This window comes from Schistocerca piceifrons, chromosome 10 (genome assembly GCF_021461385.2).
Source record: "Schistocerca piceifrons isolate TAMUIC-IGC-003096 chromosome 10, iqSchPice1.1, whole genome shotgun sequence".
In the NCBI taxonomy this organism is placed as follows: Eukaryota; Metazoa; Arthropoda; class Insecta; order Orthoptera; family Acrididae; genus Schistocerca; species Schistocerca piceifrons.
This window is the reverse complement of record NC_060147.1, coordinates 104372881-104396293: the sequence shown is the minus strand read 5'-3', so window position 1 is coordinate 104396293 and position 23413 is coordinate 104372881. Positions and strand designations below refer to the sequence as shown.

The 23413-nt window shown below is 43.1% G+C and overlaps 1 protein-coding gene across 1 annotated transcript in view; it reads right to left on the bottom strand.

Annotated features, from left to right (window-relative positions):
* The window catches only part of LOC124718807, a 113370-nt gene that overhangs the window by 6910 nt on the left and 83047 nt on the right, over positions 1–23413 (bottom strand). The window contains exons 11-12 of the mRNA XM_047244421.1: positions 15799–15986; positions 5704–6013 (exon numbers count right to left, since the gene is read on the bottom strand). Coding sequence (XP_047100377.1) covers positions 5704–6013; positions 15799–15986 — 498 coding nt within the window. The remainder of the gene's footprint in view (positions 1–5703; positions 6014–15798; positions 15987–23413) is intronic.

The following is a 23413-nucleotide window of genomic DNA, read 5'->3' as shown; positions in this document are numbered from 1 at the left end:
TGTTATGTGGTGTTCTTTTATCTGTTATAATGGTTCTGTTCCAGTATAATTTGTATTCATCATTCTCCAGTACATTTTGTGGTGCATATTTGTATGTGGGAACATGTTGTTTTATTAGTTTATGTTGTATGGCAAGTTCTTGATGTATTATTTTTTACACTGTCATGTCTTCTGGGGTATTCTGTATTTGCTAGTATTGTACATCCGCTTGTGATGTGATCTACTGTTTCTATTTGTTGTTTGCAAAGTCTGCATTTATCTGTTGTGGTATTGGGACCTTTAATAATATGCTTGCTGTAATATCTGGTGTTTATTGTTTGATCCTGTATTGCAATCATGAATCCTTCCGTCTCACTGTGTATATTGCCTTTTCTTAGCCATGTGTTGGATGCGTCTTGATCGATGTGTGGCTGTGTTAGATGATACGGGTGCTTGCCATGTAGTGTTTTCTTTTTCCAATTTACTTTCTTCGTATCTGTTGATGTTATGTGATCTAAAGGGTTGTAGAAGTGGTTATGAAATTGCAACGGTGTAGCCGATGTATTTATATGAGTGATTGCTTTGCGTATTCTGCTAGTTTCCGCTCGTTCTATAAAGAATTTTCTTAGATTGTCTACTTGTCCATAATGTAGGTTTTTTATGTCGATAAATCCCCTTCCTCCTTCCTTTCTGCTTATGTGAATCTTTCTGTTGCTGAATGTATGCGATGTATTCTATATTTGTGGCATTGTGATCGTGTAAGTGTATTGAGCGCTTCTAGGTCTGTGTTACTCCATTTCACTACTCCAAATGAGTAGGTCAATATTGGTATAGCATAGGTATTTATAGCTTTTGTCTTGTTTCTTGCTGTCAATTCTGTTTTCAGTATTTTTGTCATTCTTTGTCTACATTTTTCTTTTAGTTCTTCTTTAACATTTGTATTATCTATTCCTATTTTTTGTCTGTATCCTAGATATTTATAGGCATCTGTTTTTTTCCATCGCTTCTATGCAGTCTCTGTGGTTATCCAATATGTAATCTTCTTGTTTTGTGTGTTTTCCCTTGACTATGCTATATTTCTTACATTTGTCTGTTCCAAAAGCCATATTTATACCATTGCTGAATACTTCTGTTATCTTTAGTAATTGGTTGAGTTGTTGATTTGTTGCTGCCAGTAGTTTTAGATCATCCATGTATAGCAAATGTGTGATTTTGTGTGGGTATGTTCCAGTAATATTGTATCCATAATTTGTATTATTTAGCATGTTGGACAGTGGGTTCAGAGCAAGGCAGAACCAGAAAGGACTTAATGAGTCTCCTTGGTATATTCCACGCTTAATCTGTATTGGCTGTGATGTGATATTGTTTGAATTTGTTTAGATATTAAGTGTAGTTTTTCCATTTTTTTCCATTTTTCATTACTATGTTTAGGAACTTATCAATTTAGGATCTACTTTGCATATTTCCAATATTTGTAGTAACTAAGAGTGGGGTACACTATCAAAAGCTTTTCGGTAATCAATGTATGCGTAGTGTAGCGACCTTTGTTTGGTTTTAGCTTGATGTGTCACCTCTGCATCTATTATCAGTTGCTCTTTACATCCTCGTACTCCTTTGCAACAGCCTTTTTGTTCTTCGTTTATAATTTTGTTCTGTGTTGTATGTGTCATTAATTTCTGTTTAATGACTGAAGTTAATATTTTGTATATTGTTGGTAGGCATGTTATGGGGCGATATTTAGCTGGGTTCGCTGTGTCTGCTTGATCTTTAGGTTTCAGGTAAGTTATTCCATGTGTAAGTGTATCAGGGAATGTGTATGGGTCTGCAATGTAACTGTTAAATAATTTAATAGAGGGAAACATTCCACATGGGAAAAATATATCTAAAATCAAAGATGATGTGACTTACCAAACGAAAGCGCTGGCAGGTTGATAGACACACAAACAAACACAAACATACACACAAAATTCAAGCTTTCGCAACCAACGGTTGCTTCATCAAGAAAGAGGGAAGGAGAGGGAAAGACGAAAGGATATGGGTTTTCCCTCTCCTTCCCTCTTTCCTGATGAAGCAACCGTTGGTTGCGAAAGCTTGAATTTTGTGTGTATGTTTGTGTTTGTTTGTGTGTCTATCAACCTGCCAGCACTTTCGTTTGGTAAGTCACATCATCTTTGTTTTTAGATATGTTAAATAATTTAGTTAGATGTGAATGTGTTGAGATGAACTTCTTTAGCCAGAAATATGCTATTTTATCTTTTCCAGGGGCTTTCCAATTGTGCGTAGAATTAATTGCTCGGGTGACTTCATGTTGCAAAATTATCACTTCAGGCATTTGTGGTATCGTCTTGTGCGTGTCTGTTTCTGCTTTTATCCACCGTGCATGCCTGTTACGTTGTACCGGGTTTGACCATATGTTGCTCCAGAAGTGTTCCATGTCTTATGTTTGGTGGGTTGTCTATTTTAATGTGTGTGTGTGTGTGTGTGTGTGTGTGTGTGTGTGTGTGTGTGTGTGTGTGTGTGTGTGTGTGTGTGTTATCTATTGTCTGATAAAATTTCTTTTGGTTTATGTTGATTGTTTGGTTTTGTTTCCTTCTATTTTCACTTTTTTTTGTATCTTCTTAGTCGTTTGGCCAATGCTTGTAATTTCTGCTTCTTTTCATCTAATTGCTCCATCACTTCTTGCTGTGAGATTTTACCTAACCTTTTTCATTTTTTGTCTGATATTTCATTTCTTATAAATTGTGTTAGCTGTCCGATATCTTTTCTCAGTTTTTCTATTCTGATCTGTAGCCTGTGTTGCCATGCTGGTTTGGTGGGTTTCTTCTGTGTTGGTTTGTTCTGATCTCTGCCTAGTGTGTATATTTAGTGTAGTGAGTGCTCCTATATAAACCAGCAGTTGCAACTCTTCCATAGTTGTATTTTCATTTATTTTGTTGTGTATGATTGTGTTGATTGTTGTTGTTGTTTCGACTTGTGGGTTATTTGGTGGTCTATGCAAGAATGGTCTAATGTCTGTATTTGTGTCTTTGTATTCTATATACGTCAGATGAAATTTTTCTTCTATATCTAACATGTGTGTCACTTCGTGTTCTATTTGTGCTTGTTCTGGTGGCTGTCTTAAGATTTCGTTTTCCTCTGATTGTTTAGTTGATGCGTGTTGTTCTTTGTTTGTTTGCTCTCGGGTGTTCGAGTCTATTACTGTATTTTCTTCCTCTTCTTATTGCACATTATTTTGTTCCGGTATTTGTTGTACTTGTTGTTTGATGTTTTCTAATTCTAACTGGGGTATCCTACAATAACACCTTTTTTTCCTTTCAGATGATACATATATATTACGCAGTAGTTTGACCACTGTTTTGAACGTCGATAATTTACAAGGAATAACATTAGTATTATTAGCACACTTTGAAATATTAAGTAATTAAAAATTTGTCATTTATAAAGCTTCATAAATTTAAATCAATGCTATGTTAAAAACATAAAATTCCCTGAGATTTTTCAAAATTCCTGAAATTTCCTGGGTAAAATGTAATTTCCTGAGAATCCCAGATTTTCCAGAAGAATTGCCACTCTAATTTTACCATTTGACATTATCCCCAATTGTATATTGACCAATTTTTAATGCTACTTGCATATTTATTTTCCATAACAGGCCATCCAGTTGCACTTTAACAATTATGACAAAGTTTTTGATAGTAACCCATAAATGCCTGTGATTGGTTAAACAATGTAAGTTCTCTTTCATTTTACATTATTTCAATTTTTATTCCATCAAATAAACTACTAAAGGTTGTTTTTATATTTGCATTTTAGTGATGTTACACCTGGCATACATTTTAGACACTTGAAAATGCTTACACAACCAAAACTGTGCAATAGTGAGAAAGACCAAATTAAAGAATATTCTAATCAGAGTAACAACGGCCAGTGTGGCAGATTTACTGTGGGTGACAAGGGGACAGAGAGGGAGAATCAGTTGTTGAACCCACTCCAACTAAAATGCACTGTCCAACAAAAAAGTGAAGTGTCCGGAAGGGGAGGAGGAAATGAAGTGATACTTCATGTTGAGTGGATATGCAATATCAGTATGATATGCAGCCCCTCTGGCCAGGATGCATGCACCGACTTGACTGGGCAGGACGTCATAATGCAGTTGTATCCTCTCCTGGTGCAAACTGGTTTGTAACTGTTGTAACTTGTCCTCAATATCATGGATACGGATACTGGAACCGAGTTGACATCTGAACTGGTCCCACACATACCTTTTTTGGGATATGTCTCAGAATCTTACTGGTCGCTTAGAGTTTGTAGACACACGTGCCGTGAGTGGACAAGCATTTTCCTGCTGAAGAACGGTCGTACGTGAGGAATGTGGGATGTTCGTGATGTACCATTTGCCATAAGAGTTCCCTCAATCGTGGCGGCGATACGGGTCAATGGGGCACTCGACATCAGGGTCATCAGCGCCCTGAAGAAAAGTCAGCATGCAAATCTCACGGGTGGGGACAAAGGCTGTCCCCACATGCAGGTTCCCTCAGTCACCACCAGCTGAGACAGGAAGTCGCACCCGAAGTTGCCCACACTGTGATGCCAGGACTAACACTGCCGTGCCTCTCTTAAACACTGTAAGAATGGGACTTCTCCCCAGGTCGGAATGACTCGGCGACCGTGGTCATCCTGCGTAGTTTGCCATTCGTAAGCAATCCTTATTTCCCAGTCAAAGCAGCACCACTACAAATTCAGCCATCTGTGTTGAGATATTAATGGCAATCCACCCCCTGGACAGTAATGCTGTAGTCCAATCCCTAGCCAACACTGTGGAATGACACAGAATGTTGCACAATGTCCATTACCTGTTCTCAGATGACAGGCACAGATGTGAAGGTGTCAGGGTGTGCTCGGTGCATAATACCGCAATTCTTCCTCACGCTAATCAGACACGGCAGACTGGAACCTTTACGGGAAGTATGCCTTGCCCCACAGTCCGACATTGGGCACTGTCACATGTGAAGGCCCCTTAAATCGGGATGTTGCATGACCCAAAAACCTGACCATATGGGGATCCACAATGAAACCCCTTTAGGTGTTGATAATGCTGTTTCACAGAGTTACACAGTGTGCTTGTGTTCTTCACAGTAATCACTTAATGTCCGATGCTTTTTGTTTTCTTTATACAACTTACCAGGGTGGTAGCAACACTAAACACTAACAACACTATTATGGCCCTTCTAACTGTCACAGAATTGCTGCTCTAATCATTTACATATCTGCCTATGATGTTTTTGTGTACAAAGTTACTCTGACCGTGTCTTCTGATTGCTTCACTTCTTTTGTCACACAGTTTATTAGCAGTCTTATGTATTCTCGTCTTCTGACATGTTGCACATTATGGAGGATCTCCTGACTACGGATCTATGAAACGAAAAGTATATCTTATCTCATCTAGTCTAGTTATTGTTATTCCAATAAGAAGGGTTGTGTAGTAAAACCACATTAATTAGTAAATAGGAGATCTAGTTTTACAATGTACACATTTCATGTTGTAGGATTTACCAGTGGTGGGAATGAAGAAAGTTTAGAGGTCATTGCCAATTTTAACATACGCATGCAATACACATGTAACTTTGGTGGTGATATTTTACTACAGTTCTCCAAATTATCTCGATAAACTGCCCATAAGCCCTGACTTCACTCTACATTAAGGATAGTGACCCAGTAGCTCACCTAGTCACACACAGCTGGGACTCTCTCGACGATGCAGCGCACAACCGCTGCAGCCGCGAGGGCGGCATATGGCTGCCACTGGGAGCCTGCTGCCCCTGGACGGCCGCCGTCGCGGTAGTCAGCAATACCGCGCGCTACAAGGAAGCTGTCTCTGCATGACCCAGTCACAGCATCGAGCACTGCGTCGAACTCCGAGTCAAATGCGAGTGCCCCCGTCTCGTGGGCCAGCTGCTGCCTCAGCGCTTCATCACGAGCTACGCCCCGCCCGGACGCAACGGGAGACAGGTGGAGCCATGGACAGCCTTTCCGCCTACAGAGATCATGAGAAACACTTTAAACACGACAACTCTACACACTGGGGCTTCAGGGACATGGATTGAGCCAACTCGTGCATCAAAATGCAGAAGCTGCCACTGGCAGCTAATTCTGTAAAGTATACTGACAAAACTGTGACTAGTACTAATCTATTCGAACTGATAATTATGGTAATGTCTTCTGGAATATACAATGGAAAGTTCAGGATGGAATAACAACAATATGGACAGCACTGATAGCTACTGAACATGTCGATGTAGTGTTGAGTTGCAAGCAGGCACAATGAAAAAGAACACTAGAAGTATTTTTCAGCTTTCAGACACAGTCCTCCTTTGGGAGTAGAACACAACAACTCTCAAAGACATGGCCACTGTCTCCACGCACTTAGGCCACCTGCAACTGCATCTGACAAGAGCAGCAATCTATCTGGGGAGTGTAGTGGAGGGGGGGGGGAGTTAAGGAAGAGGCATGGGATGGGGAGGCAGAGGTAAAGCTGGGCAGGGTTGGGGAAGATCTAGTGCTGTCAGTGGGGGCATGCAGGAAAATGTGGGGACACAATACGTCTGCTTGGTGCAGCACCAGGAAGCTTTATTTGAGGGCTGGGATGGGGGTGGGGGGTGTTAAGAGTGGGGAGGAGGGGCAGATGGAAAAGAGAGGAGAAAAGATGAGAGGAGGAAAGGACTTGTAGGTGTGTTGGCAGGACAGGAGGTATGTGTATACGACAGTGGGAGTAGAAGAGGGGATAGACAGGTGGAAGATAGTGACTAGAGATTGTTGAGGCCAGGGCACTTACGGGAACCGAGGATATGGTGTAGGGAGAGTTCCCTACTGCATATTCAGAAAACGCTGGTGTTGATGGGAAGATTGTAGATGGCAATTAAAGTGAAGCACATCATGACTGGTGGCACATTCAGCGGCTAGGTTGTCCAGCTGTCTCTTGGTCACAGTTTGGTGGGGGCCATTCTTGCGGTCGGAAAGTCTAGTTGTCATGCCCACATAGAATGTAGCACAATTGTTGCAGTTAGGTTTGTAGCTCACATGGCTGCTTTCACAGGTTGCCCTGCCTTTGTGGTAGGGACAGAGATGCCAGTGACAGGACTGTAGAAGATGGTAGTCAGAGGATGTATGGGGCAAGTTTTGCTTCTACGTCTATTGCAGCAGTATAAGCCGTGAGGTAAGGGGTCAGGCATAGGATGGAACAAGGATGGACAAGGATACTGTGTAGGTAATGTCGGTGTGAAATACTACTGTGGGAGGAGTGGAGAGGATACTGCCATTTTCAGACAGAATGAGATATAATCAGAAGCCTGGCAGAGAATGTTATTCAGTTGCTCCAGTCCTGAATGATACTAAGTCACGAGGTGAGTGCTGCTTTGTGGCTGGACAGTGGGTGTGTGAGAGGTGGTGGATGGCTGGAGAGACAAGGCATGGGAGATTCCATCCTGGACAAGGCTGAAAGGGTAATTTCAGTCTGTGAAGGCCTCACTGAGATTCTCAGCATATTTGGAGAGGGACTGCTTATCACTACATATGCAACGGCCACAGGTGGCAAGGCTGTATGGAAGGAACTTCTTGTTATGGAATGGATGGTAGTTGTCAAAGTGGAGGTACAACTGATGGTTAGTAGGTCTTAGCCATCCTTGTGGTGGATGCTTACATGGAGGAAGGTGGCTTCATTGGTTGAGGACAGCAGGGTGAAGCGAATGGGGAGGGGGTTCAATGTTTTAGAGGAATGGATACCCTCAGTCCACATCATGAAGATGTCATCAGTGAATCTGAACTAAGTGAGAGGTTTGAGATTCTTGATGGTTATGAAGGATTCCTCTAAATGGTTTAGGAATAGGTTAGCACAGCACGGTCCCATCTGATGTCCACTGCTGTGGCACATGTTTGTTTGTGCATCATTACTTCAAAGGAGAAGTAATTATGGGTGAACATATAGTTGGTCATGGTGACCAGGATGGACGTTGTACATCAGGAGTCAGTCAGACGTTTGGAAAGGTAATGTTGCCAGACTGTCTTCCCCAACTGGGAGTTCTAAGGGACTTTTCCATAACTCTCCCCATTTCCTAAATCTCGTCACTCCTTTTCCTTCATCCCTCTTCCTTTCCCTTCAATCCTTCGGTCAAAAGGGGCCACTGGTTCTGAATGCTTGAATACTATCCTAACTTTTATATATGTTTTTCCTGCCGCTACTTGGTGAGCAGATTTCTTCTATCCATCCAATTACATAACCTTTATAAAATAAAACAGTTGTGAATGCATTTACACCCATTGTGTAATATTCTGCATGTGTTGGAGGAAAAAGTGATAGCAACCACCATTCAGTCAAAGTTTGTAAAAGTCCTTTAGCTCTACGTAAACATCTTTTTAACACCAAGGCTTTCTTCTTTTAGAAATGTATCAACCAGCCTGGACTTCTAGAAAATTCACTGTGCTTTTGTTTTCACATTTAACAGCTATTTTCAGCAACGAAGGAGCTGATATGGGACCATTCTGAAGCCTAGTTCATTTGAGCCAAACATCTTCATGTATCAACGTACTTCCTGATGCATTAATTTCTATTTTACTATTCTCATGTTAGCTTTCCTCCCGAATCACACTTGTCTAACAGTAGCTAGATTTAAAAACTCTTTAATACAGTCTCTTCAGAGTACACTTGAGACAGCCATCTACCAGTTTACTACTTGCAGATCGCGTCTGCTGGCAGGCATCTATCCTCCTCTTAGTGTGTGCCAAGCTTTCTACACCAAAAGTTAAGTAATTTTTTTACTGGTTTTCACTTTTAGAAGGCTTTCTCTTACATTCACGTTTACACTATGAACTCTCTCAACAATATATTTGCAATCTAAGAATTATCAACTTTATACGATTACAAAGACAGCTGTAGCCTTCAGTTACATCAATCAGAGCACAGAGATGTTTACACTGTGAGTGCTTTTCGATGTCTCTAAAGCTGACAAGTTACTGTATAATGGGTTAAAGTATGCGAGATTGTACACTGCAGATAATTCAATTTATAATTTGGTTTCCTAGTATTTTACCATCCCCCTTTTCTTGCTTTTAAAGCAGATCATCTGACGATGACTTGGTAAGAAGTCAAAACCAGCAACGATATAATTTGTGCAACGTGCAACTGGAAAATATACACACATCACTAAAAATTTTGCATCACCCCTTTATTTTGAATTTGTGGCATGGAGGGAGTGGGGAGTGGGAAAGGGGGGAGGTGGGATTGCTCTGAGGCTTGCATACGTATTAATTTGCAATCTGTCAAGATCACCAAATCAAAAAAGCGTTTGTGTAACAACACAATCGCTTGTTACCATGGAGGAGGAGGGATGTATCACAGCAGTCCTTATCACCAGCAGTACACAGTGGAACACACCTTCGCACAGTTGCAGGCAAGAATTCTTCGTGGAATACCACTGATGAGATCACCAACAAATCTACCCTGGTCCAAACTGTCCCACTCTTCAACAGCAATTCTGTGTAGATTGCATAGGGTACACGACTGTTGTCAACAACCAAAAATAGTTTGTTCAATCGATCCAACGCATGCTCGATTGGGCTCATGTCCAGGGAAAAGACAGACCACTCCATTCAGGTGAAGGAGAATGTTTATGAGAACAGCATGCAAGTTGTTATCCATCAAGATAAATTGTCACCGAACTGCTGGCGATATGGACCCACTAGGGCAGCGAAACTGTCCTCAACAACCACAAGAGTGTATAATGGGTATATGTAATGCCACCCAAAGATTAGTCCACCATCACCACCTCATCGCACATGTGGGACACACTCTTTGGAAGAGTTCAGTATTACCAGGCTGTCTCCTAACCCGTTATCTGTCATTATCAGGGTACAAATATATCCATGTTTTGGCCACAAACAACACCCGTCACCAATCTGGGAGAGAGTGTTCTGCATGATTTCTTGTCTATCTGTACGACGTGATCCTTGCCATGGTCATCAGGAACAGGAATTTACATCATGCAATCATCTACTAACAGTTTGATGCAACACATCCTGTGGCCTTCCTTGAGTGCCAAACAGATCTGGAGCACTCAGCCCACAGCTCCTTTCACTCAAAAATTGCACATATCGATCAATCTGTGCACCTGTTGAACTTGAATATGCTCTGTAGTGTAAGTCTTCAACACTACCTGTCAACTGGAACAGATTCCATGTCTGCACCACATCACTTTCACTCTGACGCAAATGTCAGTGACTTCCCTTGCTGACAAGCATTCTGCACGTAAAGTGATGATGCAATCTGTCACTGGTCCAAATAACCTTCCGGGCATGATGGACGTTCACTGAAGCGTTCTGCAGGTGTCTCCCCTGGCCCCTTACTTACTAAAATTCTGCAATCCTTTCAAGTTTGGTGGTCTATCTGTAGGAAGTGCTTGTGGTAGCTGTGTGTATGTTTACAAACATCAGGAGTGAGTTTCTGATCGATGTAGGGACAGGTGCAATAGTAACACATCTGCATGATGTTGTTTTGTGTGTGTATACAGGATGTTAAAAAAGTATTCCTTATTTTCAGGGGAAGTAGAAAGGACCACAACAAGACAAAAATATCCAGCAAAGATGAGCCGTAAAATGGATACCTTAAGAACTGTAAGCCCTTTTTGATTTTCACAACCATGAAACACATCTCTTCTTCTGCAAGCTCTCCAGTATTACAAATGACCAACAGAATGCAGCATGCAGTAAACATCTTTTAGTGCTGTTATTGTAAACTGAATTCACAGTTCTGGGAAAATGCAGCACATACATTAGCTCTAATGGAACCATTTTTTGTTCAGGTAATTTTTTTGAAATGCTTTTAGACTGTAATTTTATCTTTACAGTTACCAGCATAATGGAGGCCTATTGTTCCACACGGAAAATGGCATGTATATCCTTCTGTTATGGTCTGTTAACAGAACAAATTCCATGTGAACTGAAATAATACTGTGCATCCTTACTCAGTACATCTGCGTCTACTCTGCAAGCCACCATACGATGCATGGCAGGGGGTACCCTGTTCCATTGCTAGTCATTTCCTTTCCTGTTACACTTGCAAATAGAGTGAGAGTAAAGTTACTGTCTATATGCATCCATATGAGCCCTATTTCTCATATCTTATCTTCTTGGTCCTTATGCAGAATGTATGTTGGCAGCAGCAGAATCATTCTGCAGTCAGCTTCAAATGCCAGTTCTCTCAATTTTCTCCAGGGATTCCCATTTGAGTTCCTGAAGCATTTCTGTAATACCTGCATGTTGTTTGAACCTACCGATAACATTTCTAGCAGCTCGCCTCTGAATTGCTTCGAGCTCTTTCTTTAATGCAACCTAGTGCAGAGCCCAAACACTCTAACAGAAATCAAGTATAGGTCATACAAGTGTCCTACATGTTGTTGTTGTTGTTGTTGTGGTCTTCAGTCCTGAGACTGGTTTGATGCAGCTCTCCATGCTACTCTATCCTGTGCAAGCTGCTTCATCTCCCAGTACCTACTGCAACCTACATCCTTCTGAATCTGCTTAGTGTATTCAACTCTTGGTCTCCCTCTACGATTTTTACCCTCCACGCTGCCCTCCAATGCTAAATTTGTGATCCCTTGATGCCTCAAAACATGTCCTACCAACCGATCCCTTCTTCTAGTCAAGTTGTGCCACAAACTTCTCTTCTCCCCAATCCTATTCAATACCTCCTACATATGGTTTCCTTTATAGATGAACCACACTTTTCCAAAAATTATCCCAATAAACTGAAGTTCAGCATTCACCTCCCTAATCCTCACATGCTCATTCCATTTCATATCGCTTTTCAATGTTACGCCCCAATATTTAAATAATGTAACTGTGTCAAGCAGGACACTGCTAATGAGATACCCAAAAATTACATCCTATCCCCCCCCCCCCCCCCCAAATCTGCATCAACTTACATTTTTCTTCATATAGAGATTGCTGCCATTCATTACGCCAACTAGAAATTTTGTCTAAGTCATCTTGTATCCTAAGTCCCTCAACACCAACACTTTCCTGTACACCATAGCATCATCAGCAAACAACTGCAGATTGCTGTCAACACATTTAAGAAATTATTGTCCTCCAGGTCATGACTAAATACACAGCTGAAATTGCAAACACACAGCGTAACAATCAGGCCATTTATAAACACAGGATGTGAAACAATGGACATTAACGAGTACAGATGAGCAGCAGCTCAGCATGTTTGAATGCAGGATTTTGCACAAGATCTATGGGACAGTTCAGGATAACAATGGTTTCTGTAGATCTAGAACAAACACTGACTGCCTCATACAAGCAGCTGACATTGTTACGAGGGCTGACTGAAAAGTAATGCCTCCACCTTCTTAAATCTTTAACAATTGGCAGCATTGGTATGCAGCATGTATTGGCTTGTTCCGTGGCCTCTTCTCTACAGCTCCAGTTGGTGGGAAGCATTAGCACTGATCGGTTGTGTTGTTACAGTGTAAAGTACGGAAACCTGTACAGATGGTCAGTCTATGCAATTTAAGCAACGTGTAGATATTGAATTCTTGACACCAGAAGTTGTCACCCCAAAGGAGATTCAGAGAATGAAAGCAGTTTATGGTGATTGTGTTGATGTGAGTACTGCGTGTCGTTGGGCGTGTAAGTATAATGATGTTGAGGCGCGAACATCTGACCCGCGTAACAAACAAAGAGTTGGATGTCCTGTGACAGCAACCACTTGAGTTTCACAAGTAAAATGTTGACAGATTGATTCAGGACGATCGTCGTATCACTCAGAGAAAAATTACAAGCACAATATGAAATGTTTTCCTGCAGCATGACAATGCCAAACCACACAATTCATGTGCCACCACAGCAGAACTTCAGAGACCGAATCTCACCACCGTACGGCATCCTCCATACAGCCCAGATTTAGCACCGTCTGACTTCCATCTGTTCCTGATAATGAAAGATGATCTGCAGGAACATCATTATGCTTCTGATGAAGACGCTGAGAGAACTAAGAGACTGGTTTCAGAAACAGAGTGTCTACTTCTACTGTGACAGCTTCAGAAAACTTGTTCATCATTGGCAGAAATGTATCCAAATGGCTGGCGATTATGTGGAAAACTGAATATTGGTAATTAATGATCATACTCTAAGTATTATTTCTGCATTTGATTTATTAAACTATTCCCATCCAAATCCAATTAACGAAGGTGGAGGCATTACTTTCCATTCAACCCTTGTAGATTAATAAGAAGTTAGAATAGCCTGGCTTCGGCATGTCCTTAGGGTGGATACTGGAAGGCCAAATGAAAGAAGCCAGAGAGGAAGGCCACAGAATCGGTTGACAGATGATGTGGAAGAAGATATAAAACCTCTCAAGAATCAGAAGATGGCAGAGAAACACACTTGAGAGAGCAGAATGGAGGAAATTTGTTGAAGAGGCTAAGACCCATGCAGAGTTGTAGTTACATAAGGTGAACAAGAAGAAGAAGAAGAAGAAGAAGAAGAAGAAGAAGAAGAGTATGTTGCACTGTGTTCCACAAAACTGTCACCATGAATTTTCTGGCTGACATGACAGTCTTTGTGTTCTTTGAAGAAGAGTCACTTGAAGCAATCCAAAACAACTGCTGCTCAGTTTCTGGAGTATAATGGCAAACCCATGTCACAGCGGTGGTGCAGTTCACTTATATTGCAGTGAACACACTTTTGAAGTTGAATCCCAGACTCACTTGTTGTTGTTCATCAAGATTCATGGAAGCCATTGGGATGAAAATTTTTTCATTGCCAACTTGTTACTTTCCATTTCTGTCAAAACATTTATGGCCTTAGCTACTTTGTGCACTTTTGTCTATCAGTGAGAATTGTGTGGTGGATATTTTCAGCGATTTCTTTCATACTGTCTGTGCTGACCACCTTGGGCAATTACTATTTAAACTGGATGTTCAACTGTGGTTAAGAAATTGAACCAATATCTAATTGATGTCAGTGATGGCAACGGGTCACCACAAATACACTCCTGGAAATGGAAAAAAGAACACATTGACACCGGTGTGTCAGACCCACCATACTTGCTCCGGACACTGCGAGAGGGCTGTACAAGCAATGATCACACGCACGGCACAGCGGACACACCAGGAACCGCGGTGTTGGCCGTCGAATGGCGCTAGCTGCGCAGCATTTGTGCACCGCCGCCGTCAGTGTCAGCCAGTTTGCCGTGGCATACGGAGCTCCATCGCAGTCTTTAACACTGGTAGCATGCCGCGACAGCGTGGACGTGAACCGTATGTGCAGTTGACGGACTTTGAGCGAGGGCGTATAGTGGGCATGCGGGAGGCCGGGTGGACGTACCGCCGAATTGCTCAACACGTGGGGCGTGAGGTCTCCACAGTACATCGGTGTTGTCGCCAGTGGTCGGCGGAAGGTGCACGTGCCCGTCGACCTGGGACCGGACCGCAGCAACGCACGGATGCACGCCAAGACCGTAGGATCCTACGCAGTGCCGTAGGGGACCGCACCGCCACTTCCCAGCAAATTAGGGACACTGTTGCTCCTGGGGTATCGGCGAGGACCATTCGCAACCGTCTCCATGAAGCTGGCTACGGTCCCGCACACCGTTAGGCCGTCTTCCGCTCACGCCCCAACATAGTGCAGCCCGCCTCCAGTGGTGTCGCGACAGGCGTGAATGGAGGGACGAATGGAGACGTGTCGTCTTCAGCGACGAGAGTCGCTTCTGACTTGGTGCCAATGATGGTCGTATGCGTGTTTGGCGCCGTGCAGGTGAGCGCCACAATCAGGACTGCATACGACCGAGGCACACAGGGCCAACACCCGGCATCATTGTGTGGGGAGCGATCTCCTACACTGGCCGTACACCACTGGTGATCGTCGAGGGGACACTGAATAGTGCACGGTACATCCAAACCGTCATCGAACCCATCGTTCTACCATTCCTAGACCGGCAAGGGAACTTGCTGTTCCAACAGGACAATGCACGTCCGCATGTATCCCGTGCCACCCAACGTGCTCTAGAAGGTGTAAGTCAACTACCCTGGCCAGCAAGATCTCCGGATCTGTCCCCCATTGAGCATGTTTGGGACTGGATGAAGCGTCGTCTCACGTGGTCTGCACGTCCAGCACGAACGCTGGTCCAACTGAGGCGCCAGGTGGAAATGGCATGGTAAGCCATTCCACAGGACTACATCCAGCATCTCTACGATCGTCTCCATGGGAGAATAGCAGCCTGCATTGCTGCGAAAGGTGGATATACACTGTACTAGTGCCGACATTGTGCATGCTCTGTTGCCTGTGTCTATGTGCCTGTGGTTCTGTCAGTGTGATCATGTGATGTATCTGACCCCAGGAATGTGTCAATAAAGTTTCCCCTTCCTGGGACAATGAATTCACGGTGTTCTTATTTCAATTTCCAGGAGTGTAATATAAAACTTTGATTTTATCCTGCCCATGTTTTCCCATCTACAAGCCAGTCACTAAATGATACAGCAATTTTTCAGTTTGGTGAATACCATATAGCAGAAGTTATTGAAACAACTGAAAAATCCAAACCAACTTATAAATTATTGTATTTTCATTTGAGGTTTGTCTTGCAGATGGCAGCGCCAAAAAATTGCATTAGCAGATCTGTCTTCAAACACTGGTACTTGAGGATGAATCAACTAGCATTCGAAGTACAAGAAGTAAGATGGGATGCCTACAGCTGTCAGATGTATCACACATGCTAGATGCTGAGCTTAGTTATTCCTATCAAACATGGTATAGTCTTTGTACCTGTGATTTTCAGCACCTTCTTGTGGGGATGGGTGGGCCACTTCTATGAGATCCCGTTCTCCAATAGCCATGTACAGCTTATCTGAGTCAGCGGGAGGCTGAGAGAAATTGTGTTCGGACTCTGACTGCAACGAGTTTATTGCTTCCCGCATCAACTGCATCCACGGTGGTTCGTCCCGGGATTCTGCCTGTGAAGTAAATTTGAAAGTTTGTTCACAACTGTATTCTTTATTTTAAGACAACATCTATTATTAAGCTCATATTTTAAAAAATCTTCAAATGAAGAAGAAGAAGAAGAAATTTCCAAGGACCTCTTGACAGAAGCAGTGGAAACTGTTTTTTGAGACACCACATAACACTTGTTAATCTGCTTTAAAAGTATGTAACATGGCCGACCACGAAACAAAATTATGAAATTATCAATGCCAAGACTTATGATTAACCCAGTTCACTAGAGTGTATATAACATACATGCTATATGGACTGCTAACATGTTCACTTTTGTCTCCACTTGAATAACATTTTTATTTACTTTACAACAATGTAGGAACAGATAGATTGCTCCTTACCACAAAGAAGACACATTAAGTTGCAGATAGGCACAATTAAAAGACACACAAAGCTTTTGGCCACAGCCTTCATCAGCGAAAGAGAAACAGAGAAACACATACCATTCATACACACAAGCAACCACCGGTGACCACCACAACTCAAGCCAAATGCAGCTATCAGATGGGATGGTAGCAGAAATCTGGAGGGGGCAGGGAAGGGGAAGGTATAGTAGTGTGAGGGTGGGGGAGACACAGAGGAAAGCTGTCTGATGGAGTGTGGAAGGATCACAATGCCAACAGGTCCCGCATCAGAAGGTAATGGGACAGAGAGCGGGGGGAAAAGGCAGCAAAAAGGCAGAGGAGTGTGAAAAGATAGGTGGATCCACTGGCAGAGGACAGCAAATAAACAAGTTGGGAGATGAGAATGGGAGAGGAGATGGTAGGACAGGGGGGTTGGAAACTGTTGGGTGGAGGGTGTGGGGACAGTATGTTACTGTAAGTTGAAGCCGTGATAATTACGGGAACGGAGAATGTGTTGTGAGGATAACTTCCATCTGCACAGTTCAGAAAATCTGGTAGTGAAGGGGAGGATTCAGATGGCTCGGGTAGCGAAGCAGCAATTTAAATCTATCATGTTATGCTCAGCTGCATGTTATGCTCAGCTGCATGTTATGCTCAGCTGCATGTTATGCTCAGCTGCATGTTATGCTCAGCTGCATGTTATGCTCAGCTGCATGTTATGCAACAGGGTTATCTACTTTGCTCTTGGCCACAGTTTGGTGGTGGCAGTTCATCCTGGTGGACAGCTGGTTGGCAGTCATACCAGCTTCATAACTTGTCCGATTTCAATGGCTGCTTCACTACCCGAGCTGGCTGCTTCACTACCCAAGCCACCTGGATCCTTCCTTCCACCACCAGCTTTTCAAAACTGCGCAGATGGGAGTTATTCTGACAATATAATCTCCGCTCCCATAATTATCCTGGCTTCAAATTTACTGAAACATACGAGGGACACTCCAAAAGAAATGCACACTATTTTTGTAAAAATACAGTTTTCATTCTACGTGTGTGAAAGTTTTACAGTGTGTAGATACATCCTTCCCGCTTGTTTTCAAACTTAGTTCAACCTGTTCCTGTGAGTGGCACCGTCACTGCATGTCTTCAAGATGGCTGCTACACTTGACGTTCGTCAGAAGCAACGTGCTGTCATAGAATTCCTGTGCTGTGAAAACGAGACAGTGGGAAACATCCACAAGAGTTTGAAAAAGGTGTGTGGAGATGTTGCTGTCGATTGCAGTACAGTTGGTCAGTGGGCAAGCAGGTCACGTGATGAAAGCAGGCATGGCAATATTGAGGATTGTCCTCGCAGCGGCAGGCCTTGTACTGCACACACTCCAGACAATGTGCAGAAAGTTAACGAATTGGTGACTTCTGACGGACACATCACAGTGAACGAATTGTCACACTATGTTGGGATAGGGGAAGGAAGTGTTTGCAGAATACTGAAAGTGTTGGCGTTGAAAAAGGTTTGTGCCAGGTGGGTTCCCAGGATGCTGACAGTGGCTCACAAAGAAACAAGAAAAACTGTACGCAGCGAACTTTTGGAACAGTACTCGTACAAGAATGGTGGAGATGAATTTCTTGAAAGAATTGTGACAGGTGATAAAACATGGCTCCATCATTTTACATCAGAGATGAAGAGGCAATCAATGGAGTGGCATCATGCAAATTCACCCAAGAAAAAAAAATTCAAAACCACACCTTCTGCAGGAAAAGTTATGGCTACGGTGTTTCTTGATTCCGAAGGACTGTTGCTTGTGGACATCATGCCAAGTGGAACCACCATAAATTCTGATGCATATGTGACGACACTGAAGAAACTTCAAGCTCGACTAAGTCATGTTCGACCACATCGGCAAAAGCAGGATGTTTTGCTGTTGCACGACAAGCAGGGCCACATGTCAGTCAAAAATCCATGGAAGCAACTGCAAAACTCGGATGGACAACACAAACACCCGCCTTACAGTCCTGACCTGGCTCCATGTGACTATCATCTCTTTGGGAAACTGAAAGACTCTCTTCGTGGAACAAGGTTTGAAGATGACGACTCCCTTGTGCATGCTGCCAAACAGTGGCTCCAACAGGTTGGTCCAGAATTTTACCTTGCAGGTATACAGGTGCTGGTTCCAAGATGGCTTGAGGCAGTTGAGAGGGATGGAAATTATGTGGAGAAATGAAAATATTGTTCCTAAAGGATGTATCTACACACTGTAAAACTTTCGAACATGCAGAATAAAAGATGGATTAAAAAAAAAAAAAAAAAAAAAAAAAAAATAGTGTGCATTTCTTTTGGAGTGACCCTCGTACTATCCCCATGCCCTCAACCCAACAGTTTCCACCCCCCCCCCCCCCCCCCCGTAATATAATCTCCTTCCCATTCTCAGCTCCCAGCCTCTTCGTTTACTGCACTCTGCCAACACACCCGCCCATCTTTGCCTGCTTCTCCGTCCCCACGCAACTTCCTGTCCCACAAACTCCTGACACTGGGCCTGTTGGCATTCCAGACAGCTCTCCTCTGCCCCCCCCCCCCTTCCAACCCATACACTACTATCCCTTCCCCTTCCCATCACCCTCCAGATTGTTGCGGTCATCCAACGTAACAGTTGTATTTTGGCCTGAGCTGCCAGAGTTGGTAGCCATGAGTGTGTGAGATGTGCTTGCTTTTGTATACAAATGGTGTGTGTTCCTCTGTTTCTCTTTTGCTGATGAAGGCTGTGGTCGAAAGCTTTGTGCAGGTGTCCTGTAACAGTGGCTCTCTGCAATTTAACGAGTATTCTTTATGGTAAATAGCAATCTGTCTTTTTCTACATTGCTGATATTCCTACATGGAGTTTTCACTGTTTTATTTATTCACAGTCACATAGCACAATTATGGCTTTAAATTTATTAATTTTAAGCAAATTTATTTCCACAGAATACTTCAGAAGAACTGACATATCATCAGTTCCTGGAATCGGGTTTTCTTATTCGTTTATTGTAGAAACGTTACAGGAATAATTTTCGATAGTGTATAAAAACTCTGTGAAATAGTCATTATGAAAAACTACATTGTAACTAGGATGGGGATCCTTCTCACCGCTTCCAAAGTGATATTCTGCCGCCCGCAAAACCTACACAATATCTTCATCCATCACTACATTACCCTTGCTCCCAACGCCTTGCCTCATGGCTCTTATCCATGTACTAGACCAATGTGGAAGACCTGTCCCACACATCTTACCACCACCACCACCACCACCACCCCCCATCAGAGGCAGGGTTGTGATACCAGTCATGGGATCTAGAAGCTAAGCTGCAACCACTGTGCTCAATTCTATGTGGGCATGACCACCAACATGCTGTCTGCATGAATGGCCACCAACAAACGGTGGCCAAGAAACAACTGGACCAACCTGTTGTGAGCTAGCCACCCAACATGCAGTCCTTCATTTCAATAACTGCTTCACAACCTGTGCTATCTGGATCCTTTCCACGGACACTAGCTTTTCTGAACTGCACAGGTGGGAATGCTCCCTGCAATATATCCTACATTCCTGTAACCCTACTGGCCTAAACATTCATTAGTCATTGTCCTTATCCATCTAGCCCCTTCTCTGTTCCCACTCCAGCACTACACAGTCTTCTATTCCACCAACACACCCAGTCTTTATACTTCTCTCCTTTCCTGCTACCCCACCTCTCTCCCCTGCCCTCCATCTAACCTCATGGCTGCACCTAGCTGCACTACTCTCTACCTCATCACTGAATGCTCCCGGCAGCACTGTACCAGCCCCCATCCCTACCATGCTATCCCTCCCTCTCCCCATTGCAGCCTCCTTACACACAATGAGCTGCCTCTCCCATAATGCACTGATGCTCACAGTCTCGCTCTGGCTGCCAGGGACTGTGGTCATGTGCTTGTGTGTGTGTGTGTGTGTGTGTGTGTGTGTGTGTGTGTGTGTGTGTCAAACTAACTTTCCAACCGTCTTTTTGATGTGCCTTTCTGCAACTCGCATCTACACTATATGACGAGTACCAACTATCCTTTTCATTGAATTATTGTATTTGGTAACACAAACAGTTGGACCAGTCAGTGCAAGAGCTCCAGTCATTGCATGTTGGTAGAATCTGTCTGCCGTCTGACATCTGCAAGGTAGGAAAGCCAACCACTATCGGCAGAGCTCCAATCGTAGCATGTTGACGGAAACTATCCCCCGCCAGGCAGTTGCAGGGTAGGCACGCCAACTACTATTGCCAGTAGTGGTTGGCATTCTGACCCTACAGCTACCCAGTGGCGGACAGTTTCTGCCACCATGCGATGATTGGAGCTCTTGCACTGACTGGCCCAACCGCATGTGTTACCAAATACAATTATTTCTTACACCTGAAGGTGGAATTTTAAAATCCTGAAACAGGTCATGGTTTGAATACGTATTAGTACAACTGAAGTGGATCTCTCTACATCAGTTATCATGCCTCTCATTTGTAGATGTCCTATGTACCAAATCTTGTGCAAGATACTCACTGGTTACTTTATGGAGATAAACAACTTTCACCACAAAAAATTCCATCTATAGCTGTTACTTGCAGTACCATCAAAAATCCATCACGCTTATCAGATCAACATCTAATGGACACAATGTCATTGCAGTCCAAATGATGAAGCTTATTGCTGACTCACTGCTACTACTCACTACAACATATCTTCAACCATTCATTTACCACAAGTGTTTTCCTTGAGGCCTGGAAGCAGGGGCTAGTTAAGCCATTACCAAAAAAGGACATTGGCACAACACACACTGATTACCAACCTATTTGCATTCTTTGTGCCCTGTCCATCATCTTAGACTATATAGACCACGGCCTGCTAACACACTAACTACAGACAACCTACTAGATGAATATTAATCAGGTTTCTGTACACATCAGAGCACAACATCTGTCTTAACAATACTAATAGATGATCTGAGGCTTGCCATGGATGCACAAGAGGTGATCATCAGATGCTTCTTAGACTTCAACAAAGCCTTTGACACTGCTCACTTTGACATTTTACTTGCCACACTTAGCAGCCTAAATTTCTTGTCAAGTGCAGTGCAGTGGTTTCACTCAGACCTGACACTTCGCCAGCAATACATCATGTCTAGCACCATTATGTCTCAATGGAGGCAGGCAGTATCAGGCATCCCCCAGGGTTTGGTATTTGGTCCTATGATCTTTCCACTGTACATCATGATGTGTCATCAATTTTATCATACTGCAAATACCACATGTAAGCTGATACCAGCAGCTGTAACTAAGTATGAAACCAATAAACCTGAAGATACTTATCAACAATCTCAATACAAACCTGTTTGCAGTATCAAAATGGACACAGGATATAGGGTTGAAGTTCAACCCTTCCAAAAATGAAGCAGTACTGGTTGGTTATTCTTGCCCCATTAGCCCAAAATATCTAGAATCCTTACCATCTTTAACCCTGAATGGGGCAAATATCAACTTCTCTCTCTCAGTAAGGAGTCGAGGAGTAATAATGGATGAAAATCTGAATTGGAGTGAGCAGATAACAGCAATGTGAAAGAAGGCTTCAGCATCTCTTCATGCCCTACAAAAATATAACAAAGCTCTTCCCTCCTGATTTGGAAAAGAAGCTTGTACAAACACTTATACTTCCAGTTATTACAGATTACAGCGATGTTATTTTGCAAGGCATTTCTCAGGAACATTCACGGTGCCTGGAAATGGTTAGGAATGCCTGTGTTCATTACATCTGTGACGTTAGACTCTATGATCGTATTTCACCATTATATGCACAGTTATCCAAGCTGCATGCAGAAAAGGGATGAGATTTCAGTTCTCGGTCTTCTCTACTGTCATCTCTCTCCTCTGAGCACTCTTGTCAGACTGAACTGAACACACATGTCTGAACAACATGACAAACACCTGTTCCCATGAGAGTAAAATCCTTTCTGTCCCACACCACTGTTCAGCTACTTCCTTGAAGTCGGTCTCAGTAGCAGTAACCAGACTCTGGAATACCCTCCTGCATTATATTAGAGAAATGGATAACATCTCCAGCTGCATAAAACACTTAATGACATATGTACTAAAGCAACAATAATGATTACTATCATTACTGTATGCACTTGTTGCACCTGTACACCCTTCTTCGCAACCATATCTTCCACATTTTCCAGTACAGGGTGCAGCCAACTGCAGGTGGTGGCTCATGTCGGTACCAATGACTTGAGTCACTTTGGATCGGAGCAGATTCTGTCTGGTTTCGGGTGGATAGCGGAAATGATAAAGATTGCCAGTCTTGCTTCCGAGATTAAGGCGGAGCTCACCATCTGCAGCATCGTCGACAGAACCGACTGTGGTCCTTTGGTGCAGAGCAGATTGGAGGGTCTGAATCAGAGTATCAGGCGGTTCTGTGACTGTGTAGGCTGCAGATTCCTTGACTTGTGCCATCAGGTGGTGGGTTTCTGGGTTCCGCTTAATAGGTTAGGAGTCCATTGCACACAAGAGGTGGCTACACGGGTAGTGGGGGCTGTGTGGAAGGGACTGGGCGGTTTTTTAGGTTAGAGGGTCTCAGAGAACCACAGAAGGGGCGTCCGTCAGAAAGTGGGCAGGTGAAACACAGTAAGATAGTTGTACAAACGATTGGTAATGTAGTTGTAAATTGTCTTAGCTGTGTTGGGAAAGAACCAGAGCTCCAACCCCTAATAGAAAGCCCTGAAGCTCAAATAGTTGTAGGTACAGAGAGCTGGCTAAAGCCAGAAATAAGTTCAGCCAAAAATTTTTCAAACGATCTAACAGTGTTCAGAAAGGATAGATTAAATACAGTTGGTGGTGGAGTATTTATTGATGTCAGAGGTAGTCTGCCTTGTAGTGAAACTGAAGTAGATAGTTCGTATGAAATAGTGTGGGTAGAGGTTATACTTGACAATCGGACTAAACTGTTAATTGGATCATTTTACTGACCCCCAACTCAGAAGATATAGTTGCTGAACAGTTCAAAGAAA